Here is a 19,043-nt window from a genome sequence, read left to right on the forward strand (position 1 = left end):
GAAAATATCCAAAAATATTATCCTTTAGAAGACTACCATATTTTAGGTGACAAGGCTTATCCACTTTTAGGTTGGTTGTTGACGCCTTTTAAGTAAGTATAAAATAATTTTAATTTCATTTTTGTGAACATATATTTTTTTAAATAAACTGTAATGCCATGGCATAGCAGCTTTTATTTTATATTCTTTCTTTCTTAGAGACTATGGAAATTTGAATCAAAGGAAAACTATGCACAACTTAAAACACAGTAAAACTAGAATTCCAGTTGAACACACATTCGGTATATTAAAAGGACGGTGGAGAATATTAAAATATATAAATGTAAATTGTCCTAAAAAGGCAACAAAAATCATTGTTGCATGCTGTGTCTTGCACAATTACTGTTATGAAAACCTGGATGAATGAACTGGTGAAATAGATGAAAAAGATAATGACAATGAAGTTGGTATATTAATCCAAATTCAAAATGAGAATCTTGGATTTTATAAGAGAGAGCAAATTTGTGACCTTTTTGTCTAAAGAAGAAATGTTAGAAGTGTACAAAAGTGTAATTAGCAACATGTTAAAAATCAATGAAGATAAGTAGAATAAGATAGAACGGTTAATGTAAATTTTGTGAAATTTTAAAAAGTTAAGATATAAATGTCGATATTAATGTTTGAACTAAATATAGGACAAATTAAGGAAATAAATATAAATAGAATTTACAAAATCTTTTATTTATATCTTAGGATAAATAAGTTTGCATTAAATATGGGTTAATGGATAATAAATAATATTTCTATATCTTCTTAAATAAAAATTTAGTAATTAATTATTCATAGCATATAATATGTACATATTAAATAAGGATATATAGTAGATTAAATATAGGAACAAATAAAAAATAAACTCACAACCATTCAAAAAAACAAACATTTTAGGTAAATCTTACTCAAAAGCTATAAAATATGTGTGTGATACAAAGAAAACATATTTTATATGAAAAGACTGAAAATCTAAACTTTTATCCAATAAACACATTTTTATAGAAACTAATAAATTTAAACTAAATTACTTTTATCTAACATATTGTTTAACACATTGTTTATAGAACCTAATAAATAGAATAATAAGGCACATATAGGACTAATCACTATCAGAAGTTGAGTCATGTCTCTTCCTTTTTTTATTTTCTTTTTTCATTAAAAGGGCCATAATTATATCATGGCGTTGAGCTGCAGTAGTTTCCAAATAGAAAAACATACGTGCTATCTCACCTTTTCGTTCTTCACTGTCTGTTTTTTGAAAATCTATAAGCTCTTTCAGTAATTTATTTTTTTCAAAATTTTGATCTGGTTTGCTAGTTGTCTTAACTGACTCATATTTATTGGGCCTTTTATTCTCTTGCTCAGTGGATGGTCCGGCTACTGGATCAAATACAGTTGGATTTATATTATTTACTCTGAGACACTGTCTATTAATATTGAAGGGGTAACTTTATCTTTGGATCCCAAGATTTGATCAAGCTCATCATAAAAAGGGGGTTTCTGCACTTTTCCTTGACCAGTCTTTCTTCTCTCATCTTGATATTTCATACAAGCACTTTGCAGATTTGCAAATTTTTTTCTGCACCTCTCGGTTGCCTCTGACCTGAGGCCAACAAAAAAGTTGTTATTGTTCATTCTATAACTATTTTCTGCCATATTGTATTTTTTGTGTTTTTTTTATCATCAAATCACTGGCATATTTTGCTCTTAATTCTAAAAAGGTATAGGTAGCTTGAATATCTCTTGGAGTAGGTTTCTTAGAGCACCAAACCAATTGTGTATCCTCAGGTACTAATTCAGTCTTACTTTCCTAAAAATTATATTACAAAATTACATTACTAATATATGTTATTAAATAACAACCTTTTCCAAGAGAGCATGGCTTTAACATTACCCAATGAAATAAATAGTACTTACTTTATAAGCATTGTTCTGAGAGTTGTTTATTGCATTGCCCTCATTGTCTATCAAAATTTCAGATAAATTAAGCTGTTTCCTTACTGCTTTCTCATAATTTTCTCTAAATACTAAGTCCCCTGTAATAAAAATCAAATCTTAAGCACCTTATATTTACTTTTATTATTACTTATTTTTATATTATATATTTTATTATACTTATTTTATATTTTATATTTATTTTTCTTAGTACATGTTTACTATATTATTTATTAGAAAGTAAATATAGAGCTCCTAAATATAGTAGGAGCCACACTATAAGAAAATGGCAAACAGAGGTACCCTCAGTTAGTGGCTTTTTACATAAACATAAACTATTGTGAAATAATTTTATCATTCCTTTTCAACCACTTACGTTCTACACAATGCTTACTTTCTAGCATGGACGCTGTGTCCTCATCAACTTCAATCATTACACCATTTATCACTTACCCTTCTGACATATCAGGTTTATTAGCGGTCTCGGGAGACCGCTAACAAACGCTTAAAGCGTCTTACACGGTAACGTCATGACTTGATCGCTCGAATGAGATGTCTTAAAACTCTTAAAGACGCTTAAAACCGCCTCGCTAAAATATGGCTTAATATAATACCACAATCTAACAAGTTGAAATCTATATACTTTGATAATACACATAGTATTAAGGACTGCTTATTTATTCAGAGCCGTTTTCTTGAACGTTTGATGTGCTGAAAACAGACTGAGACTAAATGATGCTAGGTGTTGACTAGTTAGTTATTCTAGATGAAAAGACCCCATTACCTACAATTATTTCATTGACGATACCATATTGAGCAGGCTTGATCACATTATTGATCTTGACATAACCAGATAAAAATTGAAGTATGGCTGCATCCACGATACAATAAATATGGGCTGCATCAAATGGAATCCAGTTTATCAGTTTCACATTGATGTGTTTGAATTTGTTCAGCGCAAGTTCAAGTATACTGTGGCTTACATAATCAGTGTTAATTACTGCTGGATTTTATCATTGCCAACTACCGGGCCGCTTTAATATATTCATGTATATCGGTTTTACCTTCAAAGGAATTTTTTCGCAAAATTTTTATGTGGGTTGAGCTAATGGCTTGACAGACCCCTATTCTCCTATATATTTTTACTGTTCCCTTAATTAATTACAAGATATCCTGAAACTTTTTTTGCCAAGGCTCTGGATATAGTAATCCTTTAATATATTGTTGTGATCGCCTTTATATACCATTTATTATATGTGCCCTATGTTTAATCGGATCTGTAATTTGTGTGATTGGGATACAAATAGTTTTTCGATTCATATGATCGTTAGTGCCAAGATTGATTCTTACTTTCAGAACTGGGATTAGTATGTAAATTTCATTGTTTTAGATATATTGTTTTATTTCAGTCGTGCCTGTTGGACGTGATTGTTGATGATGAGGTGATTTTACATGCAAAACCGCTATTTTTTATACCGGACTTAAAAGTACGCAAACTATTACAAAAAAAATCATCAAAAAGGTCACATATGAAAGTATTAACTGAGGAAGTAGTAGGTTGCAAAGAGTAAAACGCTTTAGACAAAAGTCTGGATGGAGGTAGGATGGAAAGTCGTACCTTTAACCGTTGACTATCCAACGGATATCTCGGGCGTCACTCTCAATTTTAATGTGGATGACGGCCAATCGGGCATCCTTAAAACAGTCGAGAAATTAATCTAGGTCACCTTTGTGAGTAGAACAAGCCGCAACATTGTAACAAAACATATATGTATTTATAACCAAACATGTCAACTCTCGGCTAACAACTAAACTTTACCAATAATCCACAACTCTTTGTTCAATACATCTCTAAACCAGATAGCTCCAAGGAAAATAAATCATAAAACGGTGGATATTTACAGGTAAGTCACCCAGTGGATGTAAATGCGGTTACCTCAAAGACTGGGATCTGGAGCCTTTCAGTCTGGAGATCAGGCATGCGCGGTCGTAGCCGTACCTTGTCTAGCGGTAGTACTGATGGGAGCTGACAAATTGTACTTGCCTCTAGCAAAATTCTATTTTGCGGTTTAAAAGTGCCGCTCAAGAATTCGTCAATTGGCAACTTTGATCATGAAATATAATTTTTAAATTACAAATTTAACAATGTATTTAGATACGATTCAAAAAAAATCCGAATTCAAAGCGGAATTTTAATATTAATGCTACATAATTGTCATTTTATGGATACTGACTTTTCAAATCCTACATAAGACTAATTACTACATAAACCACTTCTGATACCAATGATTATTACGATGTTATACAATGGAACCAGTGGATTTAATTTGCTTTTTTAATGTGTATAAGCCTTGGAATAAAACTTTTGTTTATAAAAAGTGGCGATTAGGCGTTCATCAGATCTTCCTTAATCCATGGTTGGTTCAGAGATTTATCAAACTTAAAATTCCATGTTTTCTTTTCGTATCTTCTCTCATTAGAGAGCAAATAAATGTTTGGAACCAATAAAAAGGCGTTATTAAAAATAGCTATTTTTTATGTACTTAATAAAACCCTAACAATGTAATTAAATTATAACATATTTACAAACATTTCATGATACCTTAAAGTAGCTATGACACCATCTTTGTTAACAACATCAGTATTATTAAAATAAGTTATCACTTGACCATATTTGGTTGTCATTTTGCCTCCAAGGGCATTTAGGATTGCGTTTCCAGCACAAATATCCCATTTCTTTATAGCTGTTATATGCAAATAGGCGTCAACACTGTTATTGGCCACTTGGAGAGATTTATAGCCTAAGAAAACATACTTTTGTTGGGTTATAAAAGCATGTCCTAAACTTACCTGCCCCAGCAGCAATGACAACTTCAAGATTTTTAAAATTCTTCTCCAAAACTTCCTTAATAGTGCCACTATGAGATCTTGAGATAATCACTTTTGTATTTGTTTTACTTTGGCTTTTTATCTGGAAAAAAGCAATTGTAATAAGAAAAAAAATGGTGATATAAAATTACATTTTTTTTAAGGTCTGGTGATAGTCCAAGCTTCACTACTGCCCATGAGGTCGTTTTAAAAAATGGATTATGTATGACTCCTATAATTGGCTGGCCTTTTATAGCGACACATACCATTGTGGTAACATATTGGTAGAGTTTTTCTAAAATAAGGAAAACAAATTTATGTTAAATCTACATATTTTATATTATTAAACCACACCGGTGTACTCATGAGTGGCATCTAAAGGATCAATCCAAATAGTCACATCTCCTAATTTAGCAAATTTGTCTTCTATATTAAGGTTTGGCTTCGACGGCATTTCATAGATTAAACCCTTTTCGCAAGGCACATCAGTTTCCTCAGAAATAAACCTAACATGAGGGAAGGCGTCCTTTATTATATGTTCCATTACGCAATGGCTTAAAAAGTCTGCTGTTGTAACACTGTCATCCATACCTATAACAAAACATGAAGCATCAATTCGCAAGAAATTCAATAAAACAACTACCCCGAAATCTACACTCAACAGACGAAAATAATTGTCAACACAAGTTTTCGATAAACATGTGGTGTGGTATGGTTAATAGTTCTTTAATTGGCCCACACATTTTAGAAAATCGCCTCACAGAAAAGAACCTTTTTTTTGCGAAAAGAGTTAAAAGCATTACTCATTTAGAGTGCGGAAGTCCTGTAGTAGTGTAAATTTTTCAGAGCAATGATCACCAAAATTGACCTTCTTTCTGTACATGACCAGGTAGATAGGATCTGAACCACTCCAGAAGAGATCCTCTAAACTCTTAACTTCCCAACTTCCATATCAGTTTTCTACATAATCAAAAGCCTTGGATATATCACAGAATACTGCTGCAGAAATAAGACCAGAATTAAGGGTGCTGTAAAGAATTAAAAAAGATTGACAATGGTATCACCGTTCTATCTGGCTTTCTGAATTCTAAATTGAGTTCCGCTTAAAATGTTTTAAAAGTTCTATCTAAAAAAGATACCATTATCATCCTCAGCAGTCCCTCAATAATCTTAGATATAGTAGGGGAGAGAGCTATTGGTCCAAAATTAGGACTGCTCTAGTCCCTATCCGTAGGAATAAAAAATATATCTACAGTGAATGATTCATGTATTGCATCTACAAATACCTGATGAAGGGCATTCAGTAATAAAGCCAATAAAATCTTTACAGAATTTTTATCTTATCCTGTTATGTTTTATTTTTACTTTCCTTGATGTTATCCTTGAGCTAAAATATTAGTCGGTTTAAAGAAAAAGAGTTTCCCGCACACTCACATGTCCCATATAATCTTCCTAATTCTCCTATAACTATTTATATAGATCAAAAATGATTCATTTTGTATAGCTCATTTTCTAACATGCAAGGCTCTCATGTTTTTCTCTAAAACTTTTAACTATTTGTACATCATGGCTCGTTTTGTTTAAAGTTTTTATTGACAAGATAAAAAAATTAAAATTTTCCAAATTATTGCTTGCATTAAAATCCAAACTTTGTAAAATTATTAGTGTAAAATCTGCCACGTTTAGTGTTTGTGCGATTTTTAGCTTTATATAATTTTACATGAAATGAGACAGCTTCGTGATCAGAGAGTCCTGGATTGATACAGTGACAAATAATATTGCTATTACCTCAATTTGAGCTCACATAATTAATAAAAGAAAATGAGTGACCTATATATGTGTTGGTTGATCAATTTGCATGCTCAAATCAAAGGACTGCAACAGATTGCATATTGACAGGGTGTAACGATTATTCTGATTAAGAAGTCTGCTGAAATCGCTTACACCAACATTTACTGAAATAGGTGAATGTTACTGAATTAACGATTCTAATTTTTCGAAAAAAAGATCACAATTTTCAGGAGACCTGAAAATCCGCGAAACTAATTCTTTTGGAATAAGCTATTGAAAATGCAAAAAGTTTTTCATTAAGAAGCAAGTTAAAATTTATTACGTGATTTTCTCCTATTACAGTTGCTATATAGATACTCTGTTATTGAATAAGAATTATCAATAATTATTTCTGTTAGAGAGGTGGAACATTTTTGGGTACTAGAGTCACCTTTATATTAAATCTTTTTATTGAGATAAATTAGACTATTATCAACCTGCTTAGCAACCTCACTATTTCTTAGCTGCTGCCAGTTCCTCCATTAGTCACATTGGCCCATTGTTTTTTGGATATAGAGCTTTCGATTGCTGAGTTTAACTTGCTTTATCTGGGTTTTAACCTGTTAAGTGGATAAATTTCATTTTAATGTACTTTATTGGCCTGTTTCCAAAATATATATTGATCAAACATTTGTTGGTTTCATTTTGATAAATAATTTCTTTCTCCAGTGAAGTTTTTTGATTTTCTAAATCACACATCTTGGCGAAACTTAAGAGGCTTAAGATTTACTACATTCAAAATTAGAACATACGGTACAAGTTAGAAACATTTTTACCATAATTTTCGACGAAATTTAGTAGTTATAGTAGAATACTTTCCCCGAACTTAATCTGCGCCCTGAGAATTCTTTTTGGGCATACAAGAACTGCACCGATATTACTGGACTGGAGTTTCTCCAAGCCAATAATCCATATATTAATTTTGGTAAGCAAAAATAAAATATTTTTAATGTTTTCTTTTCAACATATTGCCTAAGTTGCAATATGGCAAAATTTCTCCTACTCAATTTAGAGCATACACTTTGAATGTGGTTGTTCCAAGATAAGTGCTGATCAATACAAGCCGTTACAGACAGTGAAAATTTTTGTAGCATTTAGCCGTTGAGCCTTCGAGCCAGCGAGCCGCCCGCGCTGCAGTCATAGCGAAGGAGTTGTCCAGTCCGCTTTCGAATATTATGTTTTATTAAGCATTTTATTAATAATTATTGTATGTAGGTTTCGGTATAATACAGTATTCACAAATTATTATTTCATAAACAACGCAGAGTTAAAAAAGTACATTAGGTATCAAGTATATAATACAGAAAGGGTTAATAATACAGTATTTACATGTCAGCATAACAACCTATTTATTTTATTTAGAAAATATGTTGCATATGTAAATGAAAAGGGGATATACAGGGCATTCGAAAAAAATTTAAGTATAGGGGGATGATACTTAAGATTTTTAATTAAAGGGGGATGATTTCATGTGCGACAATAAGGCGTTTTGAATATATGTATGTTTAGTCGGTCTTGTTATGGATATACCTACAGACCGAAATCAGGTAATGTTTATTTCATGATGAATATTTCATTCAATCTGATAGGTAGGTGCCTACTTTAACGAAAATAGGAGATATTGACTCTAAAAATTAGTTTCAAAAAATTCTACGCATACTCGGTTGCACACGGTCGGGTCGTAGTCAACTTTTTTTCTTATGATCGACACATTGAATTTTTGGACAACATGTCCATGTTCTACTGATAGAAATACTAAAGAAATAACTTTTTACCATATTTAAATGCATTGGATATCAATAAAGTGTTATATAATAAAATGCATTTTGGAATGATTTTGTTAATATTGAAAAAAATATATCATAAGTGGAAATGTATTCAGTATTGTAGGTGCACATACCGTGTTGTCCTCTGTATAGGTATTTTTTATTCATGCGAATTTATTTACCTAAAATATGTCTTTTCTTCAACTTAATACAAAATCTTGCTTTAACCTCTCATGTTTTCGACATTGCAAATCTATAATAACTATATCTATAATATTGCATAAAATAAAGAAGTTTTTCTATAACGCGCATTTTTTTGTTTTTTCACTGTAAAAATCTAGAGAGAACTATTTGAAACATTTTCAGAACGGATTATTGTTGCACATTCAATTACGCAACTTTTTTCCGTTTTTTTTTTGTCTCCCGCGGTTTTTAAGATTCCCTTGTTTACTTCGCACACCCTGTTTAGCAAAAATACTTAATACTGCTCTTAATAATATGTGCACTATTGCAGGATCATGTATAACCCCAGGCTTTTAGACAATAGTTTCCGGTCTCGGGACATAGACAGAAAATAACAGACCAGAATTTACATGTAATCTAGCTGTAAACACACAGATAAAAAAAATATATTAAAAAAAGTATAGCCTTAAGTTATCCCGAAAAAAGAAAGCTCTAATTTTTATATTGCACATGCACTCCTGGGAAAAATTAAAAATCTACCTCTACCTTCCTTTCTATATGTTAATTTCGCCACTCATTCACGATTTACCATTCTATAACTCTGCTATAACAACTATTGAATACCATCGAAACTGAAACTGATGCACAAGCCAAGCAATGTAAACAAACATAAAAATTTAGCGCCAATTCTTTTCGAAGAATCTCTCACAATCGGTCCGTCTCGGGTCTTGGCATTCGGCGCAGCGAACGCGAGCGGCTCGTTGGCTTCCGCTCGGGGCTCCATGCTACTAGGTTTACACTGTCTGCAGAGACAACCAACGGGTTGGCTGTCTGTACCGGCTTGTCTGATCAATTATAATTCTAGGGGCGCACCCAGCTAAGGGGCAGTTGCCCTACCCCCCTAGAAGATAATAAACGTTAATTTTCCTGGCAAGTGGGAATTAAAAACGTGTAACCTTCTCTGCGCAAAATCAAGTGTTAAAAATAAAATATCTTTTCAGTCAGATATTTTGATTTAATTTTTTTTTTATCTATAATTAAATTTTCTACAACATTCCGAGATGGTCCGAAAAATATAAATCAATCAGAAAGTTTTCTCAAAATTTCCCAGAGCTTGTGAAATCTCTAGAAACGTTATCCGTAGACGGAAATTATACCACCAGAAAATCTGTATATCAGTTGCATTCAGCCGTTACAAAACCAGTGTTTATTATTGCTCTACAAACAATAGCCAAATATTCAGCAGTTTTAGAACCAGCAGTTACCGCACTGCAAGCTAAATCGATCGACATGATCTCGGAATTCGGCTTGAAAAACGCGAGCTGTTGCAATGGCTTTGAACATAGAAATTTCGATTCCACGTCTTGGTCACAAGCAAACACATAGAAGTAATCCGCCATCAGACAATCATAACGAATATTGGCGGCGTTCCCTGATAATACCATACATTGATTCCCTCATATCATCATGGAATGTTCGATTCTCCCAAGAAAATACTCCGGCATTTGCTCTAAGCACAGAATAAACGATCTCACAGAAGCGAAGGCTAGCCGTTTTTACCGAACCGGTTTTTTGTTCAGGCTCCTCCCATTTACCCCCATTCTAACGGGTACAACTGTCGTCGCCCACGTGGTGTATCGGGTCATAATTAGTGTATTAGTACGAGCGTTAGTGTGTATATTTGCGATATTTTGTAATTTGCCGTTTTTTATTTTCATTAAAGTAGGTATACAAAAGTTACATTATTATGTATTATTCATTATTTTTATGGTTGTTTAAAAGCTTTGAAAAGTTCAGAATATTCCCTAATTAATTTGTCGTGCCGTGCAAATAAATACAGAATCAAAATTATTTAATTTAATAAACATATATGTATATGCCTAAACCATATGTATCTATGTATGTGTACATACGTGCAGGTACATAACATTGTACATAGATAAAAATATTAAGGTTGATTTAGGTATACAGTATTTTTATGTGATAAAGAATAATGACTTTAATTTTCAATTATCTGTCTTTTTATGGACTGGTTTACCCATGCAAGTGCATAATATAGTAGTAGTAAAACCCTTAAAAATCTTATATTTTGTTCCTAATGACTATCATAATGGACGGCGACTATACAACGTATAATACCTTTATAAAATATGGACGTATGTGTGGCACCTACATATGTATATAATAATACATACATATATCTTTTTATATATAAATATATAAAAGCCGATGATACCTACTCTTAAATGTGTTGTGTTTAAAACATACGAGAAAACATACCTGCGTATAAACCTTCCAGCTAAAATTTAATTTAAAAATATCTACCTATGTACATATGTATATGTATATTATTAACATATGAACATCACACAAATAGCAGACTTTTTCTCAGCTAGTGCCTTACTAAAGGCAAATATTATTTACCATTATAATAAAACAACTTTCCACAAAAAAACACAAAAAAAGTATACTAACCTACACCTCTATCGTGTATCAAAATTGTCAAATAACAATTTTTATAAAAATAATAATTATTCTAAAAAGCAAGGACCAATATAAACCTTCACAAAAAAAAATCCTATTTGAAATATAACTAAATTTTGTAGTTTGCTCCCGTATTATATGAATATAAACATTTCGATTTTAAAAATTAAAGCACTTCGTTCGGTGTATGCGTTTACTACAACTTTACGAGATATCTCGTAATATCTCTCACGGATATCAAAGGAGCCGACGCAAGCCTTCGCTTCTGTGAGATCGTTTATTCTGTGCTCTAAGTAAGTTACATCCCTTGTTTATGACCAAAACCAGCATTACAGACTTACATAAGAATGTAGAATAATTCCAAGAATTTTATAACCTGGATATCACCGGAGAACTGAACCGTTGACATAATTTATGGGTGAAGAAGGCTTTATCAGATGATCAATTAAGGGACATAGAAGTAATTGAAGCCAACATTTTATACCCTGCTGTCAGAAAGGCATTGATTATTTTAAGCACTATCCTATGTAGAACGGTCCTTCAGAACGCTGCGAAGAGATAATATTTTGTTTTCTGTCAATCAAACTAATTAATAAAAGTCAATTTTAATTTTTTTTTTATATACCCGACCGACCATCTTTTTGAAACAGGTATGAGCTGCCCCCCCCCTAGCTGAAATCCTGGGTACCCCCTTCTGTAATTCCCTAGAAGTTAGTGGAATCTTTTTGTATAAGGGTTGTTTGTTTATTCTTAAGAAGTAGGCTAAAGTCCTGCACATTCTAATTGGTGGAAAACTAAAAAGTTGGTTTTTGTGTTATTGAGAAAAAGACTTTGTTTTTAGAATTGTATTCCACCATTCACCTATATCCCTCAGACACCAATTTACCTGTGTATACAGTGATCCATAATCATGTTCACTTACAATAGCAGAGGTATCATCAGCAAAAAGTGTTATATAATTTTTGTTTGTAGTCAGGGGTAGATCATTTAGAAACACAGAAAAGAATAGGCCCAAGTACACTACCTTGTGGTACTCCTACCCCTATAGATGTCCAGTCTGAAAAAGTAATACCATGGCTGTCAGTTATTTTCACTGCCTGGGACCTCCCAGCTAAATAACTATAACTCCCAGCTAATAGGCCAAACCATGAACTCCATAGTGGGCAAGTTTTCTAAAAGAATATTTTGATTTATTGTATGAAAACTCAAAAAATATACCCAGTGGTTTCAATTTTTTGTTAAAACTTTCAGGAATATTTAATACCTAAAGATAGAGTAGTAAATAAACAACCTGTTAATGATGGATGGATACGTGGCACAAGAAATAAGAAAATTAGAAAAAACTCAAAACAAATATCCAGAACCACTAAAGGGATGGAATGAAAAATTTTAAAATTTGCTGAAATCAAATGAAACCGGCTCAACACATATCATTCCTAGTTCTGTCTGGCTTGTCACCAGATGGGAACAAAATGTACTCGAATATATTAACCAGCAACAGAACTTAGACAAAGAAATGACTACAGATGTGAGAAAATAGATACAAAACATAAAAAATACTGCAGCTCCTTTCAAGTAGCTATATGAGTAGAGCAACAAGCGAAACTTCTATGCTCTAGTTTCTGTCCACAAGGGATAATAATTAACAATTTTCTAAATCTTCAGAGATCAATCAATCTCATATTTTATAAAGAATAAAAAAAATGTAACTATATTGAAAACAATGAACTTTGTACCCATAGGTACATTATTAAGCAATTTAATAGTTTATGACTTTCCCTAAGACCCCTTGTAGATTTGTAGATTGAGAAGGGAGTCGTTTCGGCTGATCCGCCGCTCAGCACTGCTACCTGTGAGATATTTTGTGCATAACTCTACTTGTCTTAGTTTGTCTCAAAAAGTCTTAGACTTCTGCCGTACAAAGCTATATTTTTGGGAGGTAGTTGTCCCACTTCTTGAGGTGTTGGTTGTACCCCTTCCAGGTACTTAAGCCTCTTGCAGAGTTGGGTCGGGCATTCACAGAGCAGGTGTTCTGCTGTTTCTGTGGCATTGCTGCAGAATCTACATTGGTCGTCCTCTGTTATACCTATTGCCTTTAGGTGATATTTCACTGGGCAATGACCGGTTAGGAGTCCGACTGCTGTTCTGATGTCTGATCTGTTCATGTCTAGGAGCTGTTCAGCTCTTTTTCTAGAAGTGGTTATAAACTTTTTTGCCTGTCTTAGTCCTGGTGCTCTTCTCCAGTGCGACAGCAATTGTTCTTTTTCCCACCTGTTTAGGTCTTCGGTAATGTGGGTCTTCATTAAACCACAGTATGGCTCTGGACCATAATATGGTGTTTGAGCCCCTTTTTTTGCAAGGCGATCGGCTTCTTTGTTCCCCTCTATACCCCGGTGGCCAGCCACATTAGTGTTACTTGATTCTTTGTTGTAAGGCGCTTTAGGGTTTGTTTGCACTCCCAGACTAGCTTTGAATCACATTTAAAAGCTTTCAGGGCCTTTAGAGCAGCTTGGCTGTCTGATAGTATAAATATGTGTTTTCTTTGGAGGCCTTGGTTGATGCACTCTTCTGTGCATATGTCTATGGCAAGCACTTCAGCTTAAAAGATGTTAGGGTATTTGCCCAGTGACTTTGAGATCTTAATGTTAGGGCCTGACACGCCCAGTCCTGCTCCTTCTGTTAGTTTGGAACCGTCTGTGTACCATAGCGATGTATTGTCGGCTTTTGGTACTTCTTTTTTCTCCCATGATTGGCGATCATCTATGATCACTTCAAATGGAATTTCTAGATCCAGCATGGCCGTTATGTGGTCACGTGGTTTGCTGGCATTTTCCAGTTTAATTTCTTCGAGGATGCGCAGGTGACCACTTAAATCCCCAGGCTTGAATTTGCCGGTTTGGAAAAGCCTGTAAGCACTGTTAATTGCCTCTTTTTTCACGCTTATGTGAAGTGGAGGCATGTTTAGCAGTGTCTCTAAGGCTGTGGTAGGACAAGTAGACATTGCCCCGGTTATTCCTAGACATATCAGCCTTTGGACTTTGTTTAATTTGGTCTGTGCGGTTATTTGTTTGGTCTTCGGCCACCATACCAGCGAAGCGTATGTGATGATGGGCTTAATGACTGTTTGGTAGATCCAGTATACCATTTTCGGTTTTAGCTCCCATGTCTTGCCAACGAGTTTGCGGCATGTCCAGATTGCCACTATGGCTTTGGAAATGGTCTTGTCTAGATGATTGTTCCAAGGTAGTTTGTGGTCCAAGGTAACCCCCAGGTATTTCACCTCATTAGAAAATGTTAGCTGAGTTCCGTTTAATATAAGTGCTCTGAGTTATAGCTTCCTTTTTCTGGTAAACGGCACTAAAATTGTTTTTCTAGGATTTAAAGATAATCCTTCAGTTTCGCCCCAGTTTTGTATAGTATCTAGGGCACTTTGCATTCGATTCGATATTATGCCCTCGTGCTTGCCCCTAACTATTACTACCAGGTCATCTGCGTAGCCTAGAACTGTGAATCCGGATCTACTTAATATGTTAAGAATTTTGTTTACTACTAATGTCCACAGTAGAGGTGACAGAACCCCTCCTTGGGGACATCCTTTTACTGTGGTTACTGTTGCTGTCGCTCCATTTATTTCTGCTGTGATGGAGCGGTGCTTGAGCATTGATCCTGTCCACTTTACGATGGGGGCCTCTACCCCCCAGTCTTGCAAGGCTTTTGTTATGGACAGGTGTGAGGTATTGTCGAATGCTCCCTCTATGTCAATGAATGCAGTAAGAGCAATTTCTTTACAGTCGTTTGACTTTTCTATGTCTCTTACGAGGCAGTGCAGTGCACTTATTGTAGATTTGCCTGCTTGGTAGGCAAATTGTCTAGGGTGAAGCGGTGTTCTAGAAAGAGTTACGCTTCTTATGTATTGGTCGATTGCTTTCCCCATTGTTTTTAGAAGAAAGGAGGTTAGACTAATCGGGCGATATGATTTTGCTTCGTTTTCAGGACGACGCCCGTTTTTGGTAAATTTGGTAAAATTGGCTTTTTCCTAAGACCCCTTAAAACATTCTTTTGTACTTGGGTCTTTAAAATTTCCAGTGTTTTCACTGATTTCTCTTGCTTTTAGTGAACAACTTTTGCTCTTGATTACCTCAAATATAACTAGAAAAACTGCACACAATGAGACCAATAGCTGCATTGATAGTCACACTTTTTCTTAGTGCAAAGAAGCATATCTTCCTCTAGTTTACTTTGCAGTATCTGATTGAAAAAAAGCTTAACAGGATGCAGGTGCATCATAATATGCCTAAAATTATTCGTGAAATTATAAAATTCTAAATTATTACTGTAATTATACAATAGTAGTTACTAATTTCATTGAAAATGCATACACTTATTTTCATATGACTAATTTTACAATATGCCTGCTATATGTATAATTTGTACTTATTGCCTTTTTATTGCATAATAAAAAGGCAATTCATTATAAAATATGGGTGTGTTTTTAAATGAATTATGCAATGAAATGTTCACCTCAAAAATAATACAAAATCACAAAAGAATACCTTCTTTGGTCTTCCCCTTTGACTTTATTTCAATGTGATCTCTTGTGGATACCACCAGTTTGCCACCAGCTTCAGCTGCCTGGATTGCAGTTTCAAGTAGTTCTTTGAAGCTGATTTCGTTATCATATTCTTGAGAGGGATGCTTACCAAAGTGGAAGCACAAGAAAATCAAAATTATTAGGGCAATCAAAAAGTACCCTCGCTTGTTCAGTCTTATTGAGCCTCCAAATACCATGGTGACCTTTAAGTTAAAGGTTTACATTTTTTGATGCAAGTATTCAATTAACATTAAATAACCAACTCTTATTTTTGTTATATTATCTTTCTGTATAGTTATTTGTTAATATATTTTTATTTTCCTTTTTGAGGTTAGATTGGATTGGATGTGATTACAGACAAGCAAACTGATATATAGGATTTTTGTTCGTTCACGTTCGTTTTGTTGCTACATATTGACGTTGCGCCGTAATCACGTGTTAGGATGGAGCTTTGAATGATAAAGACAGTGCATCGGTAAAGTAGCGGATAAATTCAATAAAAATGAAATGGACCGTCTCTGAAAAAAATGCTTGAACTCGTCGATTTTAATATTTGGTTTAGGGTTTTTCCACGTGGAAATTAAATATACAGGATGACTTAAAAAAAAAGATATGACGTCATTTTTTAAGTGGAAACCGCCTTTTTTTTAATGCAAAATCAGAATTTGATGGTCAAATTGAGCACCAAATTAAATGGTCAAATTGAGCACCGTTAACAACCTGACAATAACCAAGGCGATTTAAAAATTCTTTTTGAACGTTGTCAATGATATCTGGAGTACTATTTCTAATTTCCTGGCATATTTGTTCTTTTAAATCTTCTAAACTCGCTGGTTTAGTGACATACAAATTACTTTTTAAGTATCCCCATAAAAAGTAATCGAGGGTAGTGAAACCTGGCGATCTGGGTGGCCATTCAATCAACCCTCGTCTACCTATTCAACGATTTGGAAAAACTTCTTCTAGATAATTGCGAACGGCGAAAGCATAGTGTGTCGGGGCTCTATCTTGCTGGAAAAAAGATCATGTTGGTGCATATGCCAAATGTACCAGCAAACAGACAACCCTGAATATCCCTACGCCAAGGGTGACTCGCTATTGGTCAGCGGCAGGTGGCCTGATCGGGCTTGGGAGAGGAGATAGATAGTTTTTGACCGTCCTCGGTGCTTTATGTATTCTCTCTCGTGGTTAATAAAATCTAATAAATCAACAACTATCGAGTTTTATTAAAAGAACCCAACAGAACATGGTGGCAGCGGTGTTAGTGTTAGTGGTTTGTGGTGTTTACGTGTAAAAAGTGGCGAGCGTTTTGTTACTTAACCGTGGATCTTTCCTGGCGATATATCTATCGACGACGCTAAAATGGCTACTACAGCAGAGGATACAGCGACAACCACAACAGTTGTGAGTTCTCAAGCACTTTCCGTGCTGGTGTCTCCACCATAAAAGTTTGATTTTTCAATGCCTCAAGCATGACCCCAGTAACGAAAACATTTTGAGCGCTTCATGTCAGTGTCTGGACAAAATGCAAAGCCTGATAAAGAAAAAATTAATATTTTAATATATATTCTTGGCGAGGAAGCCGAAGAAGATATTCTGCAATTTGTGCAAGTTCCTGAAACCTATGCAGCGACAATGCAGGCCTTTGAAAATCATTTTATTCCCCGCAGAAATCTAATTTTTGAACGCTATAAATTTAATAGTCGATGCCAACGGCCACGTGAGCTCATAGAGTCAGCTTACATTCAGTTGCAGAGCACTGCCAATATGGCCAATTTGAAAGATGAATTGATACGTGATCGTATCGTCGTGGGCATGCTGGATCGCAGAACCAGCGAAAGACTGCAGTTACAGTCAAATTTGAGTCTTCCGGACTGCATCATAGCAGTAAAGCGGGCAGAGCTGCAAGAGAAACAGAGTAAGGAGCTGCGAGGAGGTGCGGTGGCCTCAGTCACAAGGAGCCGGGTGGCTCATAAGCAGAATTATCTGCGAGAGCACCATGATGAGGTCAGTGATCCTGTTGCGGTACAAGGGTGCGATTCTCGAGGAGCAAATGCTAAATCTTTCCGTTTTTCTGACATAAACGGGAGAGAAGAGGAAAATAGGAAGAATGGTGCCAGGAACTGTCAATTTTGTGGGTTGGCAGAGTATTCCAGGGAAAAGTGTCCTGCCAAGCAATCAACATGCCGTTCTTGTAACAAAAAAGGGCACTAGACTACTGTTTGTCGAAGGAAAAAGGTTAGATCTATCCAATATATTGTAGAAAGTAGTGATTATAAAACAAACTCTACCAATTTATGTTGTGAAAATTGTTCTAACAATATTAGTCCTTCAGGCCAGTTTCTAGGTTCAATTAAATTAAATTTAATATCGCAGAATCAGAAAGAATGGTTGATTTCTTTAAAATTGTTAGAGTTAAATAAAGAATATAAATTCATTATTGACACTGGTGCTGACATAACTTGTATACCTGTTTCTTTATTAGATGAAAATGTAATTCAAAGATTACATAGGACTTCTAGAGTCGTGACAGGCCCTTCAGGCAAAAGATTAAATATTCTGGGCATTATACATGGTACATTAAGTAATTCCAAAAATAAATGTTTTACTGACATCTATGTCATTGAAGAGCTATATAAACCCATTTTGGGTCGATCGGCAATTATTGATTTAAATATATTGCAATTTGGTGATGGATTTAGTTCTGTGAATTTTCTAAAATCAGAACAAATTGATCAAAAGTTTCCTACAATTTTTGATCAATTGAGCACTTTCAAAACCGAATTTAATATTAAGATTGATAAAAATATTCCATCATTCATATAATCAGTTTGGGTCAGTCTTATTGTTAGTGTTCGAAAAGATAATAATAAAATCCGTCTTTGTGTTGATTACACTAAATTAAATAAAGCCGTGATGCACACGCATTTTCCTATAGGGAAAGTTGAAAGAATTCTTGCTCAAGTTCAGGGATCTAAGTACTTTAGTCGTTTAGATACGACCTCTGGATTTTATCAAATTAAATTGGGTAAAGAATGTCAGGATTTAACGTGCTTCATAACACCATTTGGACGTTTAAAATTTAAAGATTTAGTCATTACGGACGCTATGTCCCGAAAATTTGAGAAAAACTCTAAATTTCCTGAAAATGACGAGCTAGCCTTAGAGACAAACACTTTTATAAACTTAATTACTACAAATTTCGAAATTAAACCAGATTTCTTGGAAGAAATTAAATCTGAGAAAAATATAGATTCAATTTGTTTAAAACTTAAAGAATACATTTACTCAGGTTGGCCCCAAAAAAATAAAATAGACCCAGAACTTTCTAATTATTTCCAATATAGACTATGACG

At 34.2% G+C, this 19,043-nt stretch overlaps 1 protein-coding gene across 1 annotated transcript; it reads right to left on the minus strand.

Moving 5' to 3' along the window:
- Positions 1-4,480: 4,480 nt before the first annotated feature.
- On the minus strand, positions 4,481-16,044 carry LOC126739360 (putative inositol monophosphatase 3). The gene is made up of 5 exons (XM_050445012.1): positions 15,650-16,044; positions 5,188-5,424; positions 4,986-5,128; positions 4,816-4,936; positions 4,481-4,766 (listed from the first exon to the last, which is right to left on the minus strand). Exons 1-5 carry the CDS (start codon positions 15,882-15,884, stop codon positions 4,537-4,539), a joined length of 966 nt encoding a protein of 321 aa, XP_050300969.1. The 5' UTR covers positions 15,885-16,044; the 3' UTR covers positions 4,481-4,536.
- Between the last annotated feature and the right edge of the window lie 2,999 nt (positions 16,045-19,043).

Source organism: Anthonomus grandis, chromosome 1 (genome assembly GCF_022605725.1).
Source record: "Anthonomus grandis grandis chromosome 1, icAntGran1.3, whole genome shotgun sequence".
NCBI classification, from domain to species: domain Eukaryota; kingdom Metazoa; phylum Arthropoda; class Insecta; order Coleoptera; family Curculionidae; genus Anthonomus; species Anthonomus grandis.